The 21,746-nt window shown below is 38.2% G+C and overlaps 1 protein-coding gene, 1 long non-coding RNA gene and 6 other non-coding genes across 8 annotated transcripts; all 8 read left to right on the plus strand.

Moving 5' to 3' along the window:
• Nucleotides 1–1,231: 1,231 nt before the first annotated feature.
• Nucleotides 1,232–5,153, plus strand: LOC116310819. The gene is made up of 8 exons (XR_004198745.2): nucleotides 1,232–1,337; nucleotides 2,551–2,626; nucleotides 2,835–2,948; nucleotides 3,430–3,553; nucleotides 3,778–3,839; nucleotides 4,050–4,127; nucleotides 4,640–4,697; nucleotides 4,909–5,153. It is a non-coding gene; the product is annotated as an uncharacterized LOC116310819 (long non-coding RNA).
• LOC116310822 lies at nucleotides 2,674–2,765 on the plus strand. The gene has a single exon (XR_004198747.1). It is a non-coding gene; the product is annotated as a small nucleolar RNA SNORD14 (small nucleolar RNA).
• On the plus strand, nucleotides 3,256–3,348 carry LOC116310821. Its single transcript, XR_004198746.1, has one exon. It is a non-coding gene; the product is annotated as a small nucleolar RNA SNORD14 (small nucleolar RNA).
• On the plus strand, nucleotides 3,615–3,707 carry LOC116310823. The gene has a single exon (XR_004198748.1). It is a non-coding gene; the product is annotated as a small nucleolar RNA SNORD14 (small nucleolar RNA).
• On the plus strand, nucleotides 3,884–3,976 carry LOC116310824. Its single transcript, XR_004198749.1, has one exon. It is a non-coding gene; the product is annotated as a small nucleolar RNA SNORD14 (small nucleolar RNA).
• LOC116310826 lies at nucleotides 4,471–4,565 on the plus strand. The gene has a single exon (XR_004198751.1). It is a non-coding gene; the product is annotated as a small nucleolar RNA SNORD14 (small nucleolar RNA).
• LOC116310825 lies at nucleotides 4,743–4,834 on the plus strand. The gene has a single exon (XR_004198750.1). It is a non-coding gene; the product is annotated as a small nucleolar RNA SNORD14 (small nucleolar RNA).
• A 1,612-nt stretch (nucleotides 5,154–6,765) lies between the features above and the next one.
• On the plus strand, nucleotides 6,766–19,891 carry LOC116310818 (RING finger protein 175-like). The gene is made up of 9 exons (XM_031727722.2): nucleotides 6,766–6,786; nucleotides 7,125–7,162; nucleotides 7,355–7,496; nucleotides 12,458–12,612; nucleotides 13,994–14,101; nucleotides 15,644–15,764; nucleotides 16,062–16,195; nucleotides 16,869–16,970; nucleotides 17,290–19,891. Exons 1-9 carry the CDS (start codon nucleotides 6,766–6,768, stop codon nucleotides 17,408–17,410), a joined length of 942 nt encoding a protein of 313 aa, XP_031583582.2. The 3' UTR covers nucleotides 17,411–19,891.
• The last annotated feature ends 1,855 nt before the right edge of the window (nucleotides 19,892–21,746 follow it).

Genomic DNA, 21,746 nt, shown 5'->3' on the forward strand with positions numbered 1-21,746 from the left:
GTGACTCGCTCTCTTTATCTCAGTGTCTCTCGCCCCCTGATTGACCTTTAATCCACTCAAAATCATTTTAGATAAAATACATTTAACAGAATTGTGTTTTTAATCAAATATGGAATTTATTTAAAGACAATACAGTCAAGTTTTGCTTGTTTTATTTATTAATCATATATTCTAATTATTATGTGTTTGTATGTGTTTACTGCTCTCTGGTTCATGATATAGGTTTCTGCCTTAATGCAAATATTTGATCAGCCAATCACATGGACAAGATAACCTGTTGAAGTTCAAGCTGAACATCAGAGACTGGTCTGAGTATTTCAGAAATGGCTGATCTGGGATTTTCCTGCACACTCATCAACAGGGTCTGAAAAAGAGAAAAATATCCAGGTCAGAGAAGAATGGTCAGACTGCTTCAATATGATAGGAAGGCTACGGCAGCAGAAGGCCACACTCGGTGGAAACTGAGGCTAAATTCACAGAGAAAAGAGAGAGAGAAATCTTGAAAAACATTTTCTGGTGTGATGAGTCTAAATCTCTGCTGTGATGATACGGCCGGAATAGGAAAGCATGGTTCTGTCCTGTCTCATATCAATGGTTCAGGCTGCTGCAGGTGGTGTAAGTATGGTGTTAATACCACCTGAACATCATTTAAACACCACAGGCTACCTGAGTATTGTTGCTGACCCTGTCCATCCCTTTATGACCACAGTGTACCCATTTTCTGATCGCTGCTTCCAGCAGGATAGCGCACCATGTCACAAATCCACATCCCTGTACTTGGCCCTCACAGTCAGCAGATCTCGATCCAATAGAGCACTTTTTAGGTGTGGCAGATGTTCGCATTATGGCTCTGCAGCAACTGTGTGAAACTTTCATGTCTACAGTTTCTGAGCAATGTTTAAAACAACTTGTTGAATATATGCAATGAGGGATTAGGGCAGTTTTCCAAGTAAATGCTGGTCCAACCTGTATGTGTGACATGAATCTAGAGGTTTTTTTTTAAATCTATATCTATTCTTCTATTCTTTTTATCTATTCTTAATGAAAATTATAGTTAAATATTTTTAAAACAATTTAATGTATTATATCAATAAATAGCAATATAATAATAAATTATTATTTATATTGAATTTATTAATTATTTATTTACGTGAAATGAATACATAAAATTTTAAAAAGAAGGCACTAACAGTGTGTCAGTTCAGCCTCCGATCCAACAGGTGGCGGTAAAGCTGAATTAAGCCGTTCAGTCGCCGCCTGTAGATAAAAGGATGAGGAGCTCGGTGTTCCGTCATTTGAACCTGCAGTCAAAGAGAGTGGAGCTGGTCTGTGTCTGGGTAAATATGCGTTTAATCTTCACTTTATTTAATAAATCTAACGTTGTATTTATTAATTACTGTGTGTTGAGATGTCACGTGCCGATATTTTCCAGCGATGAGGCGTTTATTTCACGGATGGCGGCAGATTGTGTTGGAGTCGTTGTAAACTTGTCACGTGGTTTTCTGGTAACATCACGTCTGTAGAGTTTATTTAAAGTTAATTACAGTTCAGTTACAGTTACACGGCTGCATTGGTCATACATACAAGTGATATCTAAATTAAAACCATGTGGTGGCATGAACAGGGTCTAAAATGTGACTGAAGATGTAACAATTATAGGTTTTATCAATAGGCATGTAAATAATAGCTCAATTGTTTTATTTATTTTTTTTACGATTTTATTATTGTTTTTCTTTTTTAACTCGTCCATTATTTAAAATGACAAGCAACAAGTATCCAGAAATTTCCATCAGCTGAACACGTGGTGGGGGTGTTGCACAAATTATAATCAGGGAAATGGACCTTTGGTATCAGATATGGTGAAACAGCATACAGCTCAGTTACTTTAGCTATACAGTTAATGAATGGGTTACTTACTAAAAATGCATGAAAAATAAAATAATTTAAAAAACAAAAAACAAAACCCTCAACTATAAAAAGTCCAAAAGTGGAATTGCACACCTATGTTAAAGGAAACCGTTTAAACATTAACCAGGCATTTCAGGGTTTTGAAAATTTACGTGATGTAATTCAAAAATGGCTGCCACAATCAGAGGTGTAATCAGTTACTTATTTAAGACTAATAAGAATAAAATTTAGTTTTCATAGCAAAGTTACAAATTGTTGGTATCCAAGTTAAAATGCCCACTTGAATAAAATCAAATAGGCACTCTATTTTGATTTTGTTCACTACTTTAAAAGAAAATATATTGTATCCACACACGCTTACTAAATTTATAAAAACTACTAAGTCATGGTAAAATTTTACGTCTAATCTAAAGTATTTATAAATGAAGTGAAACAAGATCGTAAAGGCTAAAGGTGTGAAGCTTTTGGCCCTTTTTGTGGATGCACAGATCTGTAGATCTTTGGATGTACTAGTGTAAAAGCTAATGAAGAATAATAATAATAATAATAATAATAATTGTACTGGTTTAACTCTTTTGAGATCCAGTTATTCTGGTCGCTGTGGCCTTGAACTATTAACTGAAAGGCGTTTTCTTCTTACAGTTTAATGTTGACGCTTCAACGGCGTTCTTTTTGACGAGGATGACGCAGACTCCAGTTTTTCTCCAGCACAGTCAAGGTAAGTTTTCCTTAGTGCTTTTTGCTATGTAAATGAAGCAGCTTCCTGCGCTGTGATGATGTTTTTCCTGCCATTCGTAGTTTCCACCAGAGGTTTAAAAACCAAAGATGGTTCAAATCTTCCTTGGATGTCTGAGCGTTACTAGCTGTTCTTAATGAGCAGCTACTGCTAATATGCTGGCTTTCTAATGCCGTAAGTGTCTCCACAGGTTCCTATCACTCATCACAGAGAATGAGCTTAAAGAGGACAACACTGTGTGGAGGGTGCTCTAGTGCATCAGGGTGGAAGATGGGGTGAATTCCTCAAGAACTAAAATCTGCAGGTGAGTTTATTAGTTAAGTTACCCACTGATGCATTAACTATAACTTGTACAGTGTAGCAAAATGCTTGCAGACCAGTTAAATCTGTGCCTGGTCACTAGCCACTCATCATGGGCATGGGTGATTTCTTTGAACTGCTTTTTCCAGGGTACAGACTGTGCAGTGTACATCTTTAATTTCTAAACATACAAATTGAGAACACAAATTTTAATTCCTTTAGATTTTCTCTAAAATACAGAAGATCAAAAGTACAGATGTGCTGTACAGTAATTCCACCGTGGAAAAAGTCTTAAATCTTTAAACCCCGAGTCGCTGTGATGATGATTTTTCCTGCCATTCGTAGTTTCCACCAGAGGTTTAAACGCCAAAGATGGTTCAAATCTTCCTTGGATGTCTGAGCGACTGAAGGGAATTTTTTTTATTTCTTTTAAAATCCGATTTTCATTCTTGCTTCTAACTACTTGTATTTTCTGTTTCTGCCAGTCGTTGCAGAGAATGGCCTTCAGTAAAAGTCATAAAGCTGCTCGGCTGTATTAGCATGCTGGGTTCAGGGAGTTCTGGATGGACAGAAGCAAATGTGGATCAGCACCACTGCACCTGATTCTGGGTAAGTTGTTGTTAAAGGGGGTCATTTGACCGCGGTAGAGCTGCTCTGAAGAATTTACAGTTCGCTGTGATGATGATTTTTCCTGCCATTCGTAGTTTCCACCAGAGGTTTAAACACCAAAGATGGTTCAAATCTTCCTTGGATGTCTGAGCGAACACTTAAAGTTTAACTCTTGTTATTAACATGTCGTCTTTCAAAACTGACTGTACCTCAATCTGTTTCAGGATGAACGTCTTCAGTTATGCCCACCAGCTGTAAATCCGTTGCGTCACCAAAGCTGCAGCCGGTATGTATTTGTTAATATTTTGGACTTCATCTCTTGAAATGGTTTCGCTGTGATGATGATTTTTCCTGCCATTCGTAGTTTCCACCAGAGGTTTAAACACCGAAGATGGTTCAAATCTTCCTTGGATGTCTGAGCGAACATTTAATTCATGTTGTATCTTCTTGTCTCTTTCTGACTTATGTATTGACCTAAACTCAATCTCACTTTCAGGCTGAATGGATGTTTCTGTGAAGGATAGACCTGCAGATTCTCCAGAACTAGTGTTGGTGGTCAGAGTTCCTGAAGCTGGTACGTATTCCAAGCTGTTCTTGGCTAGAATGGAGATTGACATTTTGCCACTTTAGTTACAAAAATAGTTTTTGGAACTTTTTTTTTAATAATTATCACTATTTGAACATTAAAAAATTGGGACACATTACTTGTGTATATATGTGCAAGTTTGTACTCTGTGCTTTAAAGTCCTGGGGTGTTGTAGATGTGTCCCCTGTAACTTTGACTGTAGTGATTAAACTCTTAATTGGATTTCTCCCCAAAAATTGTACATGCGCTCGCTATCATATGTATTTTTCTCTTTTCCTTTTAAATGCTTGTGAAGTTGCACAGTTTGGATTAAAACATGAAGGGGAAATGTTCGCTGTGATGATGATGATTTTCCTGCCATTCGTAGTTTCCACCAGAGGTTTAAACACCAAAGATGGTTCAAATCTTCCTTGGATGTCTGAGCGAACATTAGAGGATTGTAGCTCTGCTTTTGAACATCTTTGTTTTAAGAACTAACTTGATTTTTATTCTCACTTCAGGGCATTTATTGCCACGGATACAAGGCTAATCTGTGGATCCTCCAGACTGTTAAAGCTGGTATGTACGGTAACTTTATGAAGTCTTAAGTCTTTGAAGAGTTTGTCGCTGTGATGATGATTTTCCTGCCATTCGTAGTTTCCACCAGAGGTTTAAATGCCAAAGATGGTTCAAATCTTCCTTGGATGTCTGAGCGAATATTAGATTGTAGCTTTGCTTGTGAACTCTTCTCTTCCAGAGCTAACTTTATCTCAATTTATCTCACTTTCAGGCTGGACGTCAACGTTGATGGACCTGCAATCAAAGATAACTCAGCTTTTTTTTTTTTTTTTTTTTTTTTTTTTTTTTTTTTTTTTGCCCTGCTCTTTGAAAGTTGGCTGTAGTCTTAAACATTAATTTAATGTTAAACAAAAAACAAGCTAGCAGTTTTTTGTGATTATAAATGAGTTGTTCTTAGACTTAAAATGACTGTTTGTTCTGTACAAGTAAATAAAAAAAACAATAGGTGTGGAAAGATTTTGTTTTGGTTTTTATTGGTCTTCTCTTAGTGAAACTGTCACTCAAACACGGTTTAACCAGTAAGGGGTGTTGAGTTGTAGACTATAGACACTGTCGCTTTCTCTTTGGACTGCATTGCATTGAGCAAATACTATAAATATTTGATGGATATGATTTGTGCAAACTTTTCAAGATCTAACTCTGTGACATGAAGAAGAATCCTGGAGAATGTAAATTGCATAATGTTAATTTTAACACTAAAGAGTAACATTTTGAAAATGTTTTCAGATATTTAACTATATTAATTCAATACTGTGAAAACCCAGTGTGTCTGGAAATATATCAGGCTATACAGTTGGTCTTGGCTGAGAGATTATCTGTATTAACAAGTAGGTAGGTAAATGGGTGTACCTGATTTGCTACTTGGTAAAACAGTCACCCGTTTCTAAGTGACTGACTGTTTTATATCCGGTCTTTGAGCCCAGACACGGCTAGTGACGTCAGAGTTAAACTCCGCTGCAGGTCCATAAATCAAACGATCACTGTGGCATCACTGAGAGTTAAACGGTCTAAAGTCTTTCATCTATAATAAAATGATCAGCGTTCTGCTCTACCAGGTGTAACAATTGAGTTTAACATCCAGGCATCCTTGAAAACTGAATTTATGACATTTAACGGAGTTAAAAATTAGCAGGAAGTTAGCTCGCTAGCTTCCATCTAAATATGATATAGCATGTCCTGACTGCAGGGGTTTTTGAAACAAATTCAAACGTACAGCTCTGCTATCACTTCCAACATAAATGAAGACCAAAAACTAAACCGCAGTGACGTTTGTAGGGTTACTGAAGTTTGGCTAGCTGGTATATAATGATGTGCTACGTGATCGCTAGCGACACAGCTATGTGAGCATAATATAAACACGCTAACTTTTTTCCACTCTATAAAAGTTAACGTGAGGATTCTCGGTGGTCAGGAACAAATATAATCGCATGGCAGGATGCTGTAAACGGACCAAACTTCAGCCAGGAGAACAACTGAGATAATCCATCCACAATACGAGGTTAGTCATTCATATACTGCTGCATGGGCTGTGCTGTAGTTACATCATAAGGTTTTAAAAACTGAGCTTAAATAAATGATTAGCAGTAATAAAAGCCTCCTTATACCACCCTAGTGAAGGATTTGTTATGGATACAAAATCACAATTGACCACAGCACTGAGGCACGGGGTAATTCAAGCAGAAACCAACCATGTCGAGCCTTGTCTCATTTGAAAAAATATAAATAAATGTTGCCTTGGGAAAAAAAAAAAATTCAAGTTAACAGAATATGCCCTGATACATACAGACATGAAATAATTTAAATTAGAAATGACAGAAAGATTAAGAAAAATAATTCTCACAATTTAATAACTTCACCCACTCTAGAAACTAACTCAAGCTAAACTGAATTGGAAAAGTGTTAAAATAAAAACTGATTTTTAAAAAAAAGTAAAAACTGGCGGGATAGTTTTGAATCGCGTTTAAAACTTTGGCACCCTTGGCCTTCCTTACTCGGTCAGTAGGGACCGGGCTAAGCTAGCTGCTGGTTGCCGGATAGCTTGCACCAGTAGCGCACAGAAAGCAAGACGATGGCGGGTGTACATCCCCAGGTGAGTGAACTAAACTGTTCAGTCTAGCTGTTTGTAAACTCTAACGACCGTTAATGTCGGTGTCAAGTGAAGAAAGCAGCGGCTAACTGAGGCTAATTAGCTCCGTAGTTCAGGTGAGCAGTGAAAACTGTGGCTTCGACGTGGCACAACAGAGGCATGTTTAAGGAAACGCCTTTTTTTATTACAGAAACATTAGGTTTCATGTTGTTTTATTAAAGGCAGTAAACACAGTTCATCAAATAGCTTGTCTCGCAATGTGGGAAGTTGTGTTAACCTACATTAAAGTGTTCAGTGAGACCCACAAAGCTCACAGCTGCTATTTCTGTCTCTCATTCCAGGACGACCTGCTGAAAATGACACACAGAGAAAACTGGAAGTGAGTACACCCTCTTCTGTATTTTCTTTACACGTTATATCCAAAAACATCTGCTTTTTTTTAAATTTTTTTTTAACAAATACGAAAATAAATGCAGCTTTTGCCCTCCACAAATTCATCTTTAGTCCTGACTCACCTACACATGCTTCACTCCTTTCTTAATCCTCCTCCTCCTCTTCTTCATCTTTAAAGGGTGCAACACGAACGCCTGCACATGAAGCACAGAGGACACGAGGCCATGCACGCAGAGATGGTGCTGATCCTCATCGCCACGCTGGTGGTGGCTCAGATAGTCCTGGTGCAGTGGAAGCAGAGGCACCACCGCTCCTACAATGTGAGTGCTGCCAGCAGGGAGGCTAAAGGCACTGATTTGTCTCTAAGCATAGAAATCTTTAGCTTTCATAATATTTATTTTCCATTTTTGTCCCCAGTGCAACATCTCTGCATGGCCCTATTTTAATAATGTGACTAAATTCATTGTTTGACCCCATTAATCTTTTATTTCTATTGAATTTTGACCACCTGACTTCTGCAGTTGCTTTCTACTTAAATAGGCTTCTAGTTGATCCCCCCGTAAAAGCTTTTGCACTTGCCAGGAAGGCCATATATATATGACACTGTATTAGGGTCAGTGATGTAGGGGACATGCACGTCATTGAAAGAATTGCAGAGATTTAGAAACTGACGTTAGAAATTAACAAATGACAAATAGCCTGAAAAATTAATGAAGAAAAAAAATAAAAGAAATTTAGGAATGAAATTGGTGATTTTTCTAAGAAAAAATTGCCCAGGGAAAAATGGACAGTTTTACAATTTAACCCTCTGGCTTGACTTAACTCTATTAGCACAATTGATCTAAATCAGACAAAAACATAAAATCTGAGTAGAGAAAAGTTATATTTTTGGGGGGGGGGGTAAAAACACAAACGAAACATGTTTAACGAATCATTTTCATAACTTGAAATGCAAATATAAATAGTAAATTTTAAAAAACCTATGTACAATTTTTTTAAACAACTCTTCACCACAAGACACAGGCGCACACCACAGGCTTGACACTTCCAGGGTGTGTCACTCCTCCTGTTGTCCTCCTGGAGACAGCGTTTACATTTGAGTCTGCCTTTTGGCTTTTTGGGCAGCATCTGTGTCGGTGACAATTTGAACAGGAATGTGTTCAGCTCTCCTGCTGTGGGGAACACCTGTCTTGTCCATGCCACAAAGCTGACACACACTATGGAATCTTTCTGTGCCATGGGCTGAACCTGATTGGCACTGCACATCTCATGATGCAAGGTGAATGCATTTGTTGTCGCAATGTCCAAAAAATGCAGCAACATGGTCCTATACAAGCGGGCAGTTTTTCCTGTGAGTGGAATAATACTGAATGAGCTGGTCAGACAAGTCAACCCCACCCATATTTTTATTATATGCCATGACTGGTGTGGGACAGGATTTCTCTGATAGCCCAGTGTCCATCTCTATCCTTCACCTTTCTCTTCACTGTCTCCCCTGAAAATGCAGGATGGATGGTGGAGCACACAGACACCTCCCGTGTGTCCATCCACTACACAAAAACAAGTGGGCCCTCTCTGATCCATCTCATAGATCCCCTTTGACATTTTTTATTCAGAACATTTGCCGTCTCTTTGGGGCATCCTTTTCTTTTTTTACTTGTAGGTGCCACATGCACCGCACCAAACCTGATGCCGTTCAGGTCCAGGAACAGTCTGGGACTTGTATAAAAATTGTCTATGTAAACTTTTTATCCAGTGCCAAGACAGAAAGGCCGAATGAGGTTCATCATCACATCATAGGCCAGCCCATGCTCACTTGCAGTTTGACTCTTGCCAGTGTATATGGTAAAGCTGATGGTGTAGCCACTTCTTGATTCAGCCAATATAAACATTTTCATCCCCCATTTAGTCAGTTTGTCTTTCATATATTGTGTCATCCCAGTTTTTGCTTTGGTTGCCACCATCCTTTCATCTACTGACAACTCCCTCCTTTTTGGTAATAAGCCTGGCAGGCACTGAGGAACTCATCATATATAGACCTGACTCTAAAAAGCTTGTCATGGCCTGGTGTTCCCTTCTTTGCGTCATTTTTTTTAAATCCTCCTCAGGATCACTGAGGTGGATCTTCCAAAATGTGGTGCAGAACCTGTCTCTCGTCATCACTTTGGATGAAGGGGCACAGACAAGATATGATTCTGCCTCCAGTAATCTCTGAGACTTGGAAGTGACACAAGTGACATGTAAATCAGGAGACCAAAAAACTGGTTGAGATGTTCTGTCTTAGTCCATTTGTATTTTTTGCCTAAATTATGTTTTTCTTTTTTGTTTTTCTTTTTTTTGCAGCATTTTTTGTTTGTGTTTGCACAAATTTGTATTGACTGTGTCAGTAGCAAAAAAACAATAAGAAAAGGTCCGTTGGACTATGGGGGCAAAGTGTCTCTATCTGGACTCCTGGTGTTCTGCTAAATTCTGGGACGATGTTAGCATCTCTCTCTGACTTCCAGGACTCAGAGCTGAGGTGTGGCTCTGCCTCCTGGGCCAGTGGCGATCTGGACCTGGTGGGCGTGTCACGCCTTCCCTCTCTCTGCAGACCTCCTAGTACACTCTGTGTGGATGTCAGAGACTCTTCTTCCTCTCCTCCTCTTCCCCTCTTTACCTCTTGTTGAACAAAAAGTGTATCTTCCACTTCATTGTCATACTTGTCACTCTCCAGCTCAGTCTGGCTCCGAAACTACTTCCAACCTAAAAAAAGTTTCAATGCCTGATCCACATTTAGTAGCCGTCTCATTGTTTTGACACTTAAAACAACAACAAATTTTCAAAACTCACGATCAGTATTGCTGTCAATCACTTTCCACCATAGCTCCCACAATCTTCCACTCAGACTCAGCAACCAAATGTCGTGGGTTGCCATATATTTTTTTTGATTGCTTGATATGGTTAATTTTTCACCAGTAAGAAAGGGAATGCTGTGTTTTGGGGTTTCGCTTGCAATGCAAGTGCTGTCTTTAGAAAGTCTGGTGTTCATCGTCTCTTATTGCAGTAAACGGGGAATATGCCGAATATTATTAATCATAACTCTGTTTTTGGCCTATAAACACAATCTAAAAACTGGTATGTAGTTTGAAGTTTGCACTTTCAACACAAATTGAAACAGAATCTCAGTGAGGCTCTGTCTTGCTGTCATCTTATATCGCTAATCTCATTTTGACGTGCCGCCGCATCTGTCAATCCCCGAGTGTTAAATAGTACATTTCAATTTTGAGGATGGGGTTAAAAATTTCCTAGAGAGTAGTGTGCGCACTACATTAGTTCACTTTCAGACAGTGAGCTACAAGCTCATGTGAATCCCACCTGAACAAACAGCACTGATCTCTATCTGGGATCTCTGTCTCTAAGTGGGAAGGAACCATCTATGTATGATGTACAACAGCAGGAAAAAAACCCCAAAAACGCCCCTCCCTGAGTCTGGTTCTGTCGGAGGTTACTTCCTGTTTAAAGGAAAAATTTCCCGCTGTCGTCAAAGTGCTTGCTCATAGGAGGTTCCCTGATTGTTGGGGGTTTCTCTGTATTATTGTGGGTCTTTACAATACAGTATAAGGTGCCCTGAGCCGACTGTTGTTGCGATTTGGTGCTGTATAAATAAAATTGAAAATAATTGAGTGATTATGAACAAAACAGATGTTAAATAGTCAAGGCCACAATTTTTAGACTGTGTGACCACTTCAGAGATAGTGAATTGCTGCTGTTTTTCATTTTATTTTGCTTCCAATGTGCATAAAATTTGAATTAGTTTTCCTTTGGTGCTTGTGATTTCTGCGTAATCATTTGAGCAGTTAAATTGTGGAGCGTTAACACCTTTAACCCTGTGCATCATGACCATACTGACATAAGTTTAAGCATGCAGTGGAAGTTGTAAGGTTAAGTATGGCCTAATGATTAAGCACAAGCCACATCATGAGGTTTCTGTAAAATCAAATGTCAGATTTTTAGTTGTAGAAAAGATCGAAAGCTTCTTGTCCTCTGATGATGGAATGAAGCTAGAGGAGGTGGTTTGAGAAGAAATTTGGCCACGTCCTGAACGTTTCTGATGTACCTTTTCCTGTGTGAAACCCACTATAAATAGGTTGGCATTAGCTGTGGTTAGAAGCTGCAAAGTTTTATGCACAGGATGTTTGTCTTTATTTGCCTGGTGCCATTGTTATTCATATAAATGCAAAGTAATGCTGAATAGGTTTAAAATAAAACTATTTTTTTATATTGAGGATTAAGTTTTCTCAGGATCCTGGAAATGTCCAAGCTTCATCCAGTTCATCTTTTTGCCTGTTTTATAGCCTTAACTACACTACTGATATTATTTTGTACCAAAGGAAATCCTTTAGAGGAAACAAGTCACTTAACACTTGTGTACAAGCAGTTATTCTGTCATTGTCAGTGTCATTCTGCACATGTAAGCTCAACTGCAGGCATGCACTCTGGTGTTGTTTTGGCTGGTTGTGTAATGTTAGCCTGCTATTATTACGGAATGGCAGCATCAAAGTGCTATGCCTCATGACCTATGTCCAAAATGTAAAGAGCTTTGTTAGCATATACTCCCTCCTGTTAACAGTGATGTACAACAATGGTGTTTCCCCATCTGCAGGTGAATATCCTGAAGGATAATGTCCAGTTAAGCTTAGTTCAATTATGTAGCAGAACGAATCCACGAGTGACTGATTCAAAAACACAAAATTGAAGGTTTTGGGGTGGCTCAGTGAAAGTCTGGACATGATCCAATCATGATGCTTTGGCCTCACCTTAAACAGGTCATGCTCAAAACCCCACCATTATGGCTGATTTAAAACAATTCTGCAAAGAAGAGTGGGCCAAAATTCCTCCACAGTGCTCATTGGCAGTTATTGCAAAAGGCTGCTTGCAGCTTTTTCTACCAAGGGTCGTACAACCAGTTATGTGGATTAGGGGGCAATTAATTCTTCACACATTGGCAGGTAGGTTTGGATAACCTTTGGAAAAAATGTAAACAATACATTTTATATTTACTCTGCTTCAGGCTGCGTGCAATTATCCTTGGGAAAGATGGTGACTCTGAATTGCTGTGAATGTGTGTGAAAGAGCAGCTAAAGTTTAGTTTATGTGAATGGGTAAAGGAAGGATGTTGTATAAGGGACTTGGTCCTCTGGGAGAGAAGAAATGTGCTATATTCGTTTACCATTCACACCACTGTATGTAGCGGGCTTAAGAGTCTAATACTGAATACGGACTTTGTCTCTGTCCTCAACAGCTGGTGACTCTGGTCCAGATGTGGGTGGTTCCTCTTTACTTCACCATCAAACTGTATTGGTGGCGGTTTCTGTCCATGTGGGGGATGTTCTCCGTCATCACTAGCTATGTCATCTTCAGAGCCACCCGCAAGCCGCTGTCCTGCAGGACGCCGAGGTAAGGGGAACGATCCTGCTGGCTCTTAAAACCACTGTGTTGGTAGAGATGAAGACAAACTAAAGATTGACTTTCTTTTAATGAAATAATGGAAAGACTAAAGATTTCAGAATGGATTATCTGAGTTATGGCAACCTACATACAGTTACACCCTGTTTATCTTTTTGATAATCATAAGTGAAGTTTACAGTTTACAAAGAGAGACCCATCACAGTTGTTGACAACTCTGTCATTATGCTTTATTGATTGGGCGTAACAATAGTATAAATCAAGCTTTAGGATGGTTTTTCTGTACGTTTATATACTTGTGAGCCTTTTTTGGCCTTCTTAATATTTTTATAATGAGATGAAAGTGATAAAACTAACAGAAACCTACAAAAGAAAAGCAAAAAAATGCCAAACCAAATCCCACAAAATACTTTTAAATCAATTTTGTTTAAAGATATTAAACAATTTGTGCACAAGATACAATTTATTTCTGAACATTAGCTCCTAATTTCAAAACCCTTTCATTCAAAGCAGATGTATCCAGTGACATTGTATCATGTTGAGTGATAACTAACAGGACTAATATGGGAGGTTTTCCTAACACTAAGATAAGCAAGACACACAAGTGTTTTGATGCTATACACTCAAGATAAGTACACCCACAGTCAGTTATTCAGCTAATAGGGACAACCGATTTAAATCTAATGGAAATAAATATCCCAATAAAATAGTGATAACAAGCAAGCAAATTGGTAATTAAATGAATACACGAGTGAAGGGAAAAATGAATACTTTAAATAAGTAATTAATAAACGAGCTTTTAAATAAGGAAGTAAATAAAGCAGTACTAGTAAGTGTGTATGTATGTATAGTGCTTAAATATGTAATTACATAGGTATGTGTGTTTTTAAAAAAAAAAAAAAAAAAAGTGGGGTAAAAGCAGGTAAGTGAATAAATAAGTGCTTAAACAACTTCCCAAATTGTTGAACAAGTACATTGATAAACATACAGGGCCTTAAATAAGTTTGTCAGTATTTATTAGTTTAAATTAGCTCATTAATAAATAAAGAAGCTCTTAAAATTAGGCAAAAAAAATTATGTGTGAAGTTAACAAAAAGTGCTTAGATAAGTGTGTAATTACTTGAATAATTTTTCATTATACATGTATTTAACTAAACTGATAAATGTGTACTTAAATAAAGAAATAAGATCAATTACAGCTAATGGCAATGTATGAAAAGTTGGAGGCAATTTCAAAATGTAAGTAGGAGCAAAGTGATCGATGTAAAGCTTAAAGTAATTAATAATTAACGAAATCTGATTGCGTTTATATTCAGCAGGACTCCAGAGCAGGGATGGGAGTGATGTGGTCTTTGTCTCTTTGAATTTCCAGGATGGTCTACAAGTGGTTTCTGCTCATCTACAAGCTGAGTTATGCAGTCGGGGTTCTGGGCTACATGGCCATCATGTTCACCATGTTCGGCTTCAACGTCTTCTTCAGGTGAGTCAGTGCTGACAGCTCAACTCTTAATGAGCTTGTTTAATCATACAGAGTTTATTCAAAGCTAATTTGGACTGTTCCCTTATTCACAAGCAGTTACCACAGCAGGTAGATCTGCATAGTTCTGGCAGATTTTTTTCACCAGATACAGAGGAAGCTTTTCCTTCCTACTGTCGCCAACGTTTGCTAATAGGGGACCATATGATTGCAGGGCTTTTTTTCTGGGGGTTTTTTGTATTCTTGTAGGATCTTTACTTTACTATATTAAGTGCCTTGAGGTAACTGTTGTGTGTAGTTTGGGGCTATATAAATAAAATTGAATTGAACGCCCTACCTAACTGATACGCAATGGAGCCACTGCTCATACAATAGTGGCTATTAAACACTGAAAGTATTAAAACAAAAAGCATTCAGAAATCAAAATGTAGAGCAGTTAGAGCAACGAGACACAGTCTGCTTCAGTCACTGTCAGAAACCCACGATATTGAAGTTGTGTACTTTGTAATGACATTTTTATTTTTGAGCTTTCTGTTTTCACTGAGTTTCATTTACACTTAGTTTCACTTCATTAAGTTTCGTTTCATTAAGTTTCATTTCCACTGAGTTTCATTTCCAGAACGGACTAAACATGCAGAAAGCTACCAGTGCCACTCAAGTGTAGCAGTGAACTGTAGAGGGTGCTAAAGTGTTGACTTCTGGTTGAGTTTACGGCCATCCATGAGTTCTGTTTTATTTGAGATTTCAACTGCCTGGAAGAGTTTAAGATAGTGAGACAAAACACAAATAAACCTCTTTCAATGGAGGTATTGAAAAGTTTCAGTTCAGAGTCACTCTATGAAAAATCAGTTCTGAGCCAGTATATGAAGACGATACAGTGGACATAAATGTCCCTTCACGTCCCCATACATTTATCACAAGTTGAACAGGCAGGTAAAGTACAAGACATGAAGAGAGCACCCATTGACCCTGATCCAAACCAGATTTTTCAGTTGGAGAGGTTATAAAATTGATGTGCTTGTGGTTTTTAACAGACCTTAACCACATGTGGACTCAAAATATGTTTATCTCCTGTACTTAAGATATCCACCAGGCCTAAGGATACAGGAAATATAATTAAAAACAACAAAATGCTGATCCACTTCTCGTCTAGGTTAACTGCTTAGAAAATATTAATGCTGTGAAGGTAAATGTTTGCATGTTTTAAACAGATTGAAGTTGATGTACAGAAAAAAAAAAAATAATAAATCGGGTGACTCTGAGGGGCCAGGAGTTTAAGTCAGTTTATTTGATTAAACTGTGGTCTTAGCATCTTGAATATGATTTTTGGCTGAGTGAGCTATCAAACAGTAGACCTTTCACCTTTTACAGGACAGAATACCTTCAGATACAGTGTAACACCTCTTTAGTGGCTTTTTAGAAAGTAAGTGGTACTTACATGACTCCATTTAAACACCCCTCAGTTCCATTGAGCACAGTTAAATTAGCTGTACTGGCATGAGTACAGCTAAATAACTGAGTTATTTCCATTTTCTCTTTGTATAGGATCAAGGCAGAGGACTCGATGGATGTCGGCGTGATTATGCTGTTTTATGGACTTTACTACGGCGTCATGGGCAGAGACTTTGCTGAAATCTGCTCGGACTACATGGCTTCTACAATTGGGGTAAAACACTTTTTTTTTGCCCTCCCAGGTCAACATAGCAGCCTTCAGGTAGTTTGTAAATAAATAAAGCTAACAGTGTTTTAAAGTATAATTAAATTAAGCTTAAGTGCTTGCAAACAGTACACATAGTCTTAGAAGCTGTCATCATTTTTGAAGTTTAACACAAACATGATCAAAAAACAGTTTTGAAAGAAAATAGCTACAGAAACTGTTGTTTGTGTATATAAATCCATAAAAGTAAAATAATGATGACCTGTAATTCTATGTTCTGCTGATGTAGCACTTTTGTGTTTCCAGTACTACAACAAGGGTGGCATGCCCAGCAGGAGCCTAACCAATGATATCTGTGCGGTCTGTGGTCAGAGGATCCTGGTGAACGTGGAGGAGGAAGGATTTATAGAAGACACCTACCAGCTCTCCTGTGGACACTTGTATCCTAAAGCCCTGTTGTTTCCTACAGCTTGAGCTTAAAATGCTTTTATAATTTCAATGTGTTTTAAGTTAGTGATGTTGATGTAACATGATTACATTTTGGCTATAGTCATGTTGTGGCACTAGAGGTGCCAGGATTGTGGTCAAGCAGTCAGCTTTTCATAGGAAGGTTCCTAACTGAAAGGAGAGATCTTGAAGTATGTCTGTCTCCAGGTCTAGGTAATCTTAAATGCAGCTCAACATCTTTTAAGGTTCATGAAGACATTTAACCTTTCGTCTGAAGGCCTTCTTCAGTTCCAACAGCTGACAGGGAGTCCCAGTTATTTAACCGTCCATATGATTACTACCTTGGAGGTGTCCCTGAGAGACCCTAACCCACCCCATCAACATTTGAATTGTTAGGGCACATGAGGCAATAGTGGGACTTCCTGGAGAATTTCTTGGATGGCTTCTTAACCGCACGATTGCATTAAAATCCTCCAAAAGTGGAAAAACACACTCGAGATCTGGTTCAGTGACTTTAGTTAGCCAAGCTTAGCAGGAAAGTAGCAGCTACAACCACCTATGTCAGGGAGCCACCTGTAAATCAAAATGGCTTTTGGAGTTATGATGATGATGAGTTTTCTGTAAACGGGTTGCTCTTTCGGCCTTAACTCGATCCTGAACCAACAGATTCCACGAGTTCTGCATCCGTGGCTGGTGCATTGTGGGTAAAAAGCAAACGTGTCCATACTGCAATGAGAAGGTTGACTTGAAGAGGATGATGAACAACCCGTATCCTTTTGCTGATTGAAGTTTTGGTGGGTTGTTTGTTATTTGTTTGTTTGGGGGGGGTTTTTTCTTTAAAATAAGAAGATAACATGGATTTAATGACTAAATAAGTAGAAACTTCTTCAGATCTTCATAGAAAGTGATTTCTATGAAGCAAGTGACCTCCAAATAACTGAAAAAGCGTAGACTATTAACATTGCCCTTGTAACATTCAACATTATGTTCTTTTACTTATTTAATTTCACTGTTCTTTATTAGTACAGTGCACCCCCAAAGTTTGTCTAGAAAACATGATGTTCGTCCTTAATTCCTCAAATTCCAGCTGGGAGAAGACGCATGTCCTTTATGGGCAGCTTCTCGACTGGCTTAGATACTTGGTTGCTTGGCAACCCATCATCATTGGAATAGTTCACGGCATTAATTTCTCCCTGGGCCTCGAGTAAAGCCCCGAGGAACACCGCCGTAAGTACGGCTGGAGTCGAGTTACGCTCAGGACACATGTGGTAGCAAACTGTCACACAAGGAACCGATTGCAGCTGCTTTCAAAGTCTTTCGTTTCGTGTTCTTTGACTGAACTCTTGCACGATTTACTGCAGAGTAAACGGAAAACGTCAGAGTCTCAACACAACCCCAAAACTGCTGCCAACCCAAACAAAATGATTGGAGTGCAGAGCCAGTATTTTGGAAGATGAATCTAGTTTGGTCCTTCTGGAAGTGTTGCTGTCATTCATGCTATTTCTGTTGAGCTGAAAGGTGCTTTACTTTTTTCCATCTTACAGATTTAGTGATTAATTTGTACACTCCTTCACTGTTTGTTGTTTTTTTTTTTGTTTTTTTTAAATATAATATTTCTCCTTCCCATTAGACTTCATGTCTATTTGGATTGTTGCAGCTCTTTGCACATTGTTTATAAAAAGGACAGCTCTGGGTTACACTTACACTTATAATTGTAACTTGACAGTATTTGAGTGTGTTGATGCAAAGTACTGAAGCATGCTGTGTACTGTATGTAATCTTGATTCTGTTTGCTGTTCTTCTGTTTCTGCTACAGTTCAGCATACGTCTCCCACAGCATTGATAAAACTCAGAAGTCTGGTGTAACTCCCGGTAGCAATTTGTTGTACAGTTTTCACAGAGTTCATAAGGTGTTGTACTTTCTCCTGCCATGAGAATGAAAGTGAAACCCAAGTCTACTCTGACATGCTAGCTCTCGGGCATATTAAATCATGTGAATGCCATTGCAAGTTTAAACGGGTCACAACCGGGATTCGACTTATAATAACTGAATCATGATGAGTACATGTTTGTCATAGTCGCGGTTCAGGTTTGATGAAAAATTGAGTTTTTGCCTTGAATCTGCAGCTACAGCCTTAATTTCTGACATGCTTTTCCTGTTGTTTCATGCCTCTCACATGTACGCTTAAATATTGGGATTTCTCTCATTCTTTCACAGAAATCCCAAATTGTTGGTGTTGGTGGTTCTAGTCAAAGAATATTTCTGGTATAATACATGAATTGGCACACTCCCGGCTGTAAGAAGCTGATGGAGTATTGTCACCCTGCTGAGTGGGCAGGTGGTTTGGACACCCAAGTTTGTGGATAAGAGGCAACATAGGATTTTGAAATGGATACCATAGGTGCATCTACTGAAAATCTCAAGAAAAGTTTGAATCAAACTAAGAAAAGTGTTACCTAGTCCAGTCTAAATAGTTGTGTACAACTGTTTACATTTAATGTACTCCTTTTTTTTCTATTATGTTTTAATTTATATGAAGCTGAAGTTGGTGGTTAATGGTCACCCTAAGGTAGCAGTAGATGTCAATATGTCAGATTTGTGTTTATTAATGAGTTTTCATAGACTTACTAGAGTAGGACCATTTAAAGGCCCACTTCCAATCCAATGCCTATTCAAATTCATCCTGTTACTTTGGACGGCCATTCAGAACTTCATGTTTAGATGGAAAGAGACTCTGCTTTAATTCACTGCAGATATCTATAAATACATGGTTTTTGCCAGAGATTGTATAGCCTTAGGTGTTTTTGACATGTGCACAAGCAGCAATCTCCAAGGCTTAAATTAAATCCCACGACTAGGGCTACATCCACACGTACATGGCTATTTTTGAAAATGCAGATTTTTCTATGCGTTTGTGCTTTTCGCCCTAAACAGCATTTTCACTCACTGAAAACTGAGATTTTTAAAAACGTCACACTGTGCGCCACATTATTGTTTACATGAGATAAATTTCTACAATAAAAAATACTGTTGCTGTTAATTTTACTATCTGCAGTTTTTACACGCTTACATATACACACGCAGTTACTGTCCCTCCATTTAGAAAGACAGAGGCATCAGAGCGAACTTTGGACGTGGCTTTAGGTTTTGTGAGGGTACAAAACCCTGTTTACTCTTTCCCTCCCGGGCTTCTAGACTGGCCAACATTGCTACACTGTTAGGATTTGGCATGTTCTTGACAGCGTTTGACTTCATTTTTAGCGTTCACATGTGGACAGAGATATTTTTTTTCAAAACTGCACGTGTGGAAGGGATTAAAAAAATAAATTCAAAACAAAACAAAAACAGAAAATCTCAGTTTTCAAAAATACCCGTGTACATGTGGATGTAGCCTAAGTGCCAGAAACTCTGACTCCTTTAATGGCTGCTTAAAGCTGGCTTTAAAGGTAAGTCTATCCATCCACAGAAGCTAATGTGATAATTCCAGTCTGTGGGAATGGGAATGTGTAAGCAATGGTTTGGGATTGGGCATCAGTTTCATGTTAACAGTTTGAAGATTGGAAGTTATACGTGCATCAGGTAGAAAGCTTTCCTTTGCCAAATCAGATTGCTTTCTTATCACAACCGCTGCTTACTTTAATCTTTCATTTATTAAATACAAAGTCATTAAAAAAGGTGCTTAAGGTTATGTGGCTCTCTTCATTTTAATAAAAATGTGGTTTCCATAGTGTTGGTTGTGTTGGAGCAAAGTCGGCAATAAGCTTGATGGAAAGTACATGTAATAATATGGGAAAATTGAGAAGGACAGACACAGGATGTGAGCACAAGCTACGTGTAAACATGAACAACAGAATGATGACTGCAGTTGCATTATCAGCAGTGCATGGCAATAAAAGAGGCTATCTAAAAGTTACAAAGAAAAGCTTCAAGAAATATACAACTTAAAAATAGCCTAAAGTAACCCCCCCAAAAGCATACATTTTAAGTCATACTGACAAAGGCTGACTTTTTCACCAGACAAAATACAGTTAGAATTCCTTCTGGGATTATTCCATGTTAGTTACATCAATTTTCCCACCTTTAATCACTTCCGTTCTTTGTTGAAGTCCTTAGTGAGTCACTCTCGCTACCCGCAAAAATTTTAAATTCAAAAATTTAATCAAACCAATCACACACTTCCTGCCCGGAGCAAAGTTAGTGACGTTCTCAGATTAGGACACGTGTAAGCCATTAACGTTTATTACACTAACATACTGATACCTCAAGCTTTCCCAGACTTCACAGATCCATACTTTGTCTGCTTTTGTAAGCTTAAACACCATGAGGAGAAACTGAAGACTTATTTCTTTTTTTGGGTGGGGGGGGATTCTACTTGTTTTCTGAAGAAAAAGTTCATCACTAACAGGTACATTAATGTTCACTTCAGAAAGACACTTTATTCTGGACTGCATTCTAACAGCTCTTGAGAATTACGTAGAAAATTTGCAATTTTGGTTAGGATTTTATTTTCTTTCAGCTTAATTATTAAACAAATGTGTTTACATAATCACCTTTTAATCCAAATAATTCACAGAAATGAAAGTGTTGCTGTTTTTAATGGTGTAAGAGCAGGTTCCAACTACTTGTGTTACACTGGAGAAAAAGCGAGGGGAATAAAACCAAGTAAGAAAATATTGTTTTTTTTTATTTAATTTAAATTATTAATTTAATGACACAAGCTGTTCAGACTACAAAGAACAAAGCACTTCCTTCAGCCTATGTTTCGGTTGCAGCAGGCACTCGTCAAGGACATCGGTTTCAAACAGCTATTAAGCAGTCTGTCTTAATATGGCAACACATGCTGACCACAGGAAAGAGGGATCAGACAGACAGCTTTACTTTGAAAATCTCAGATTTGACTAAATTACCCTACACAGACAAGCTACAACAATTTCTAATTTGTTACAATATAGATTCAAACCAAACACAACCACAAAACAGTAAAGCATGATGGTGCCAACTTTTAGTTTCCTACAGCAGCAACTGCACATGTAACAGGTCAAAAATGTAATAGGTATTTCTAAACAGACTTAAAATACTGATGAGCAGGCTCCGTACTGGTTGGTTAAAAGGCATGACTCTAAAGGGCAAGTACAAGCGCCACAATCTTGAATTTTGGCAGGCAAATTTGTTCCTACTTGTGCGGCCAAGTCTGAGCTTTCTGGTTGTGTGCTCAATGTATGTGAAAACACCATTGTATATTATGCACAGGCAGAGATTATTAAAGAAGTGTGATAAAAAGGATTAGTTTGAAAGGGAGAATTTAAACTTTTCAGCATTTTAAAAAATATTAGAATATGTGTTGTCATTGTGGTGTTGGATAATGGCAAGGAGCCAACAATGTGTATCAACGGGAATTTTTTTTTTTTTTGTGGACATTTTTAGACATTAATTATCTATCTCATGAAGATTTGAGTAGAAAAACTGAGCCTGCTGGTGTGAGGCATCTGGTGAAGACTTCCCCACCATTTCCCCCAACAAAAACAAGTACATTACATACTCTG

Source organism: Oreochromis aureus, linkage group 3 (assembly GCF_013358895.1).
Source record: "Oreochromis aureus strain Israel breed Guangdong linkage group 3, ZZ_aureus, whole genome shotgun sequence".
NCBI lineage: Eukaryota > Metazoa > Chordata > Actinopteri > Cichliformes > Cichlidae > Oreochromis > Oreochromis aureus.

What these genes read in the sequence shown, in the direction of transcription:
- LOC116310818 (XM_031727722.2), top strand. Translation starts at nt 6,766, where the DNA reads ATGGCGGGTGTACATCCCCAG. An exon ending in GGCACCACCGCTCCTACAAT is followed by an intron (nt 7,497 to 12,457) that starts GTGAGTGCTGCC and finishes TGTCCTCAACAG; the next exon opens with CTGGTGACTCTGGTCCAGAT. An exon ending in ACATGGCTTCTACAATTGGG is followed by an intron (nt 15,765 to 16,061) that starts GTAAAACACTTT and finishes TTGTGTTTCCAG; the next exon opens with TACTACAACAAGGGTGGCAT.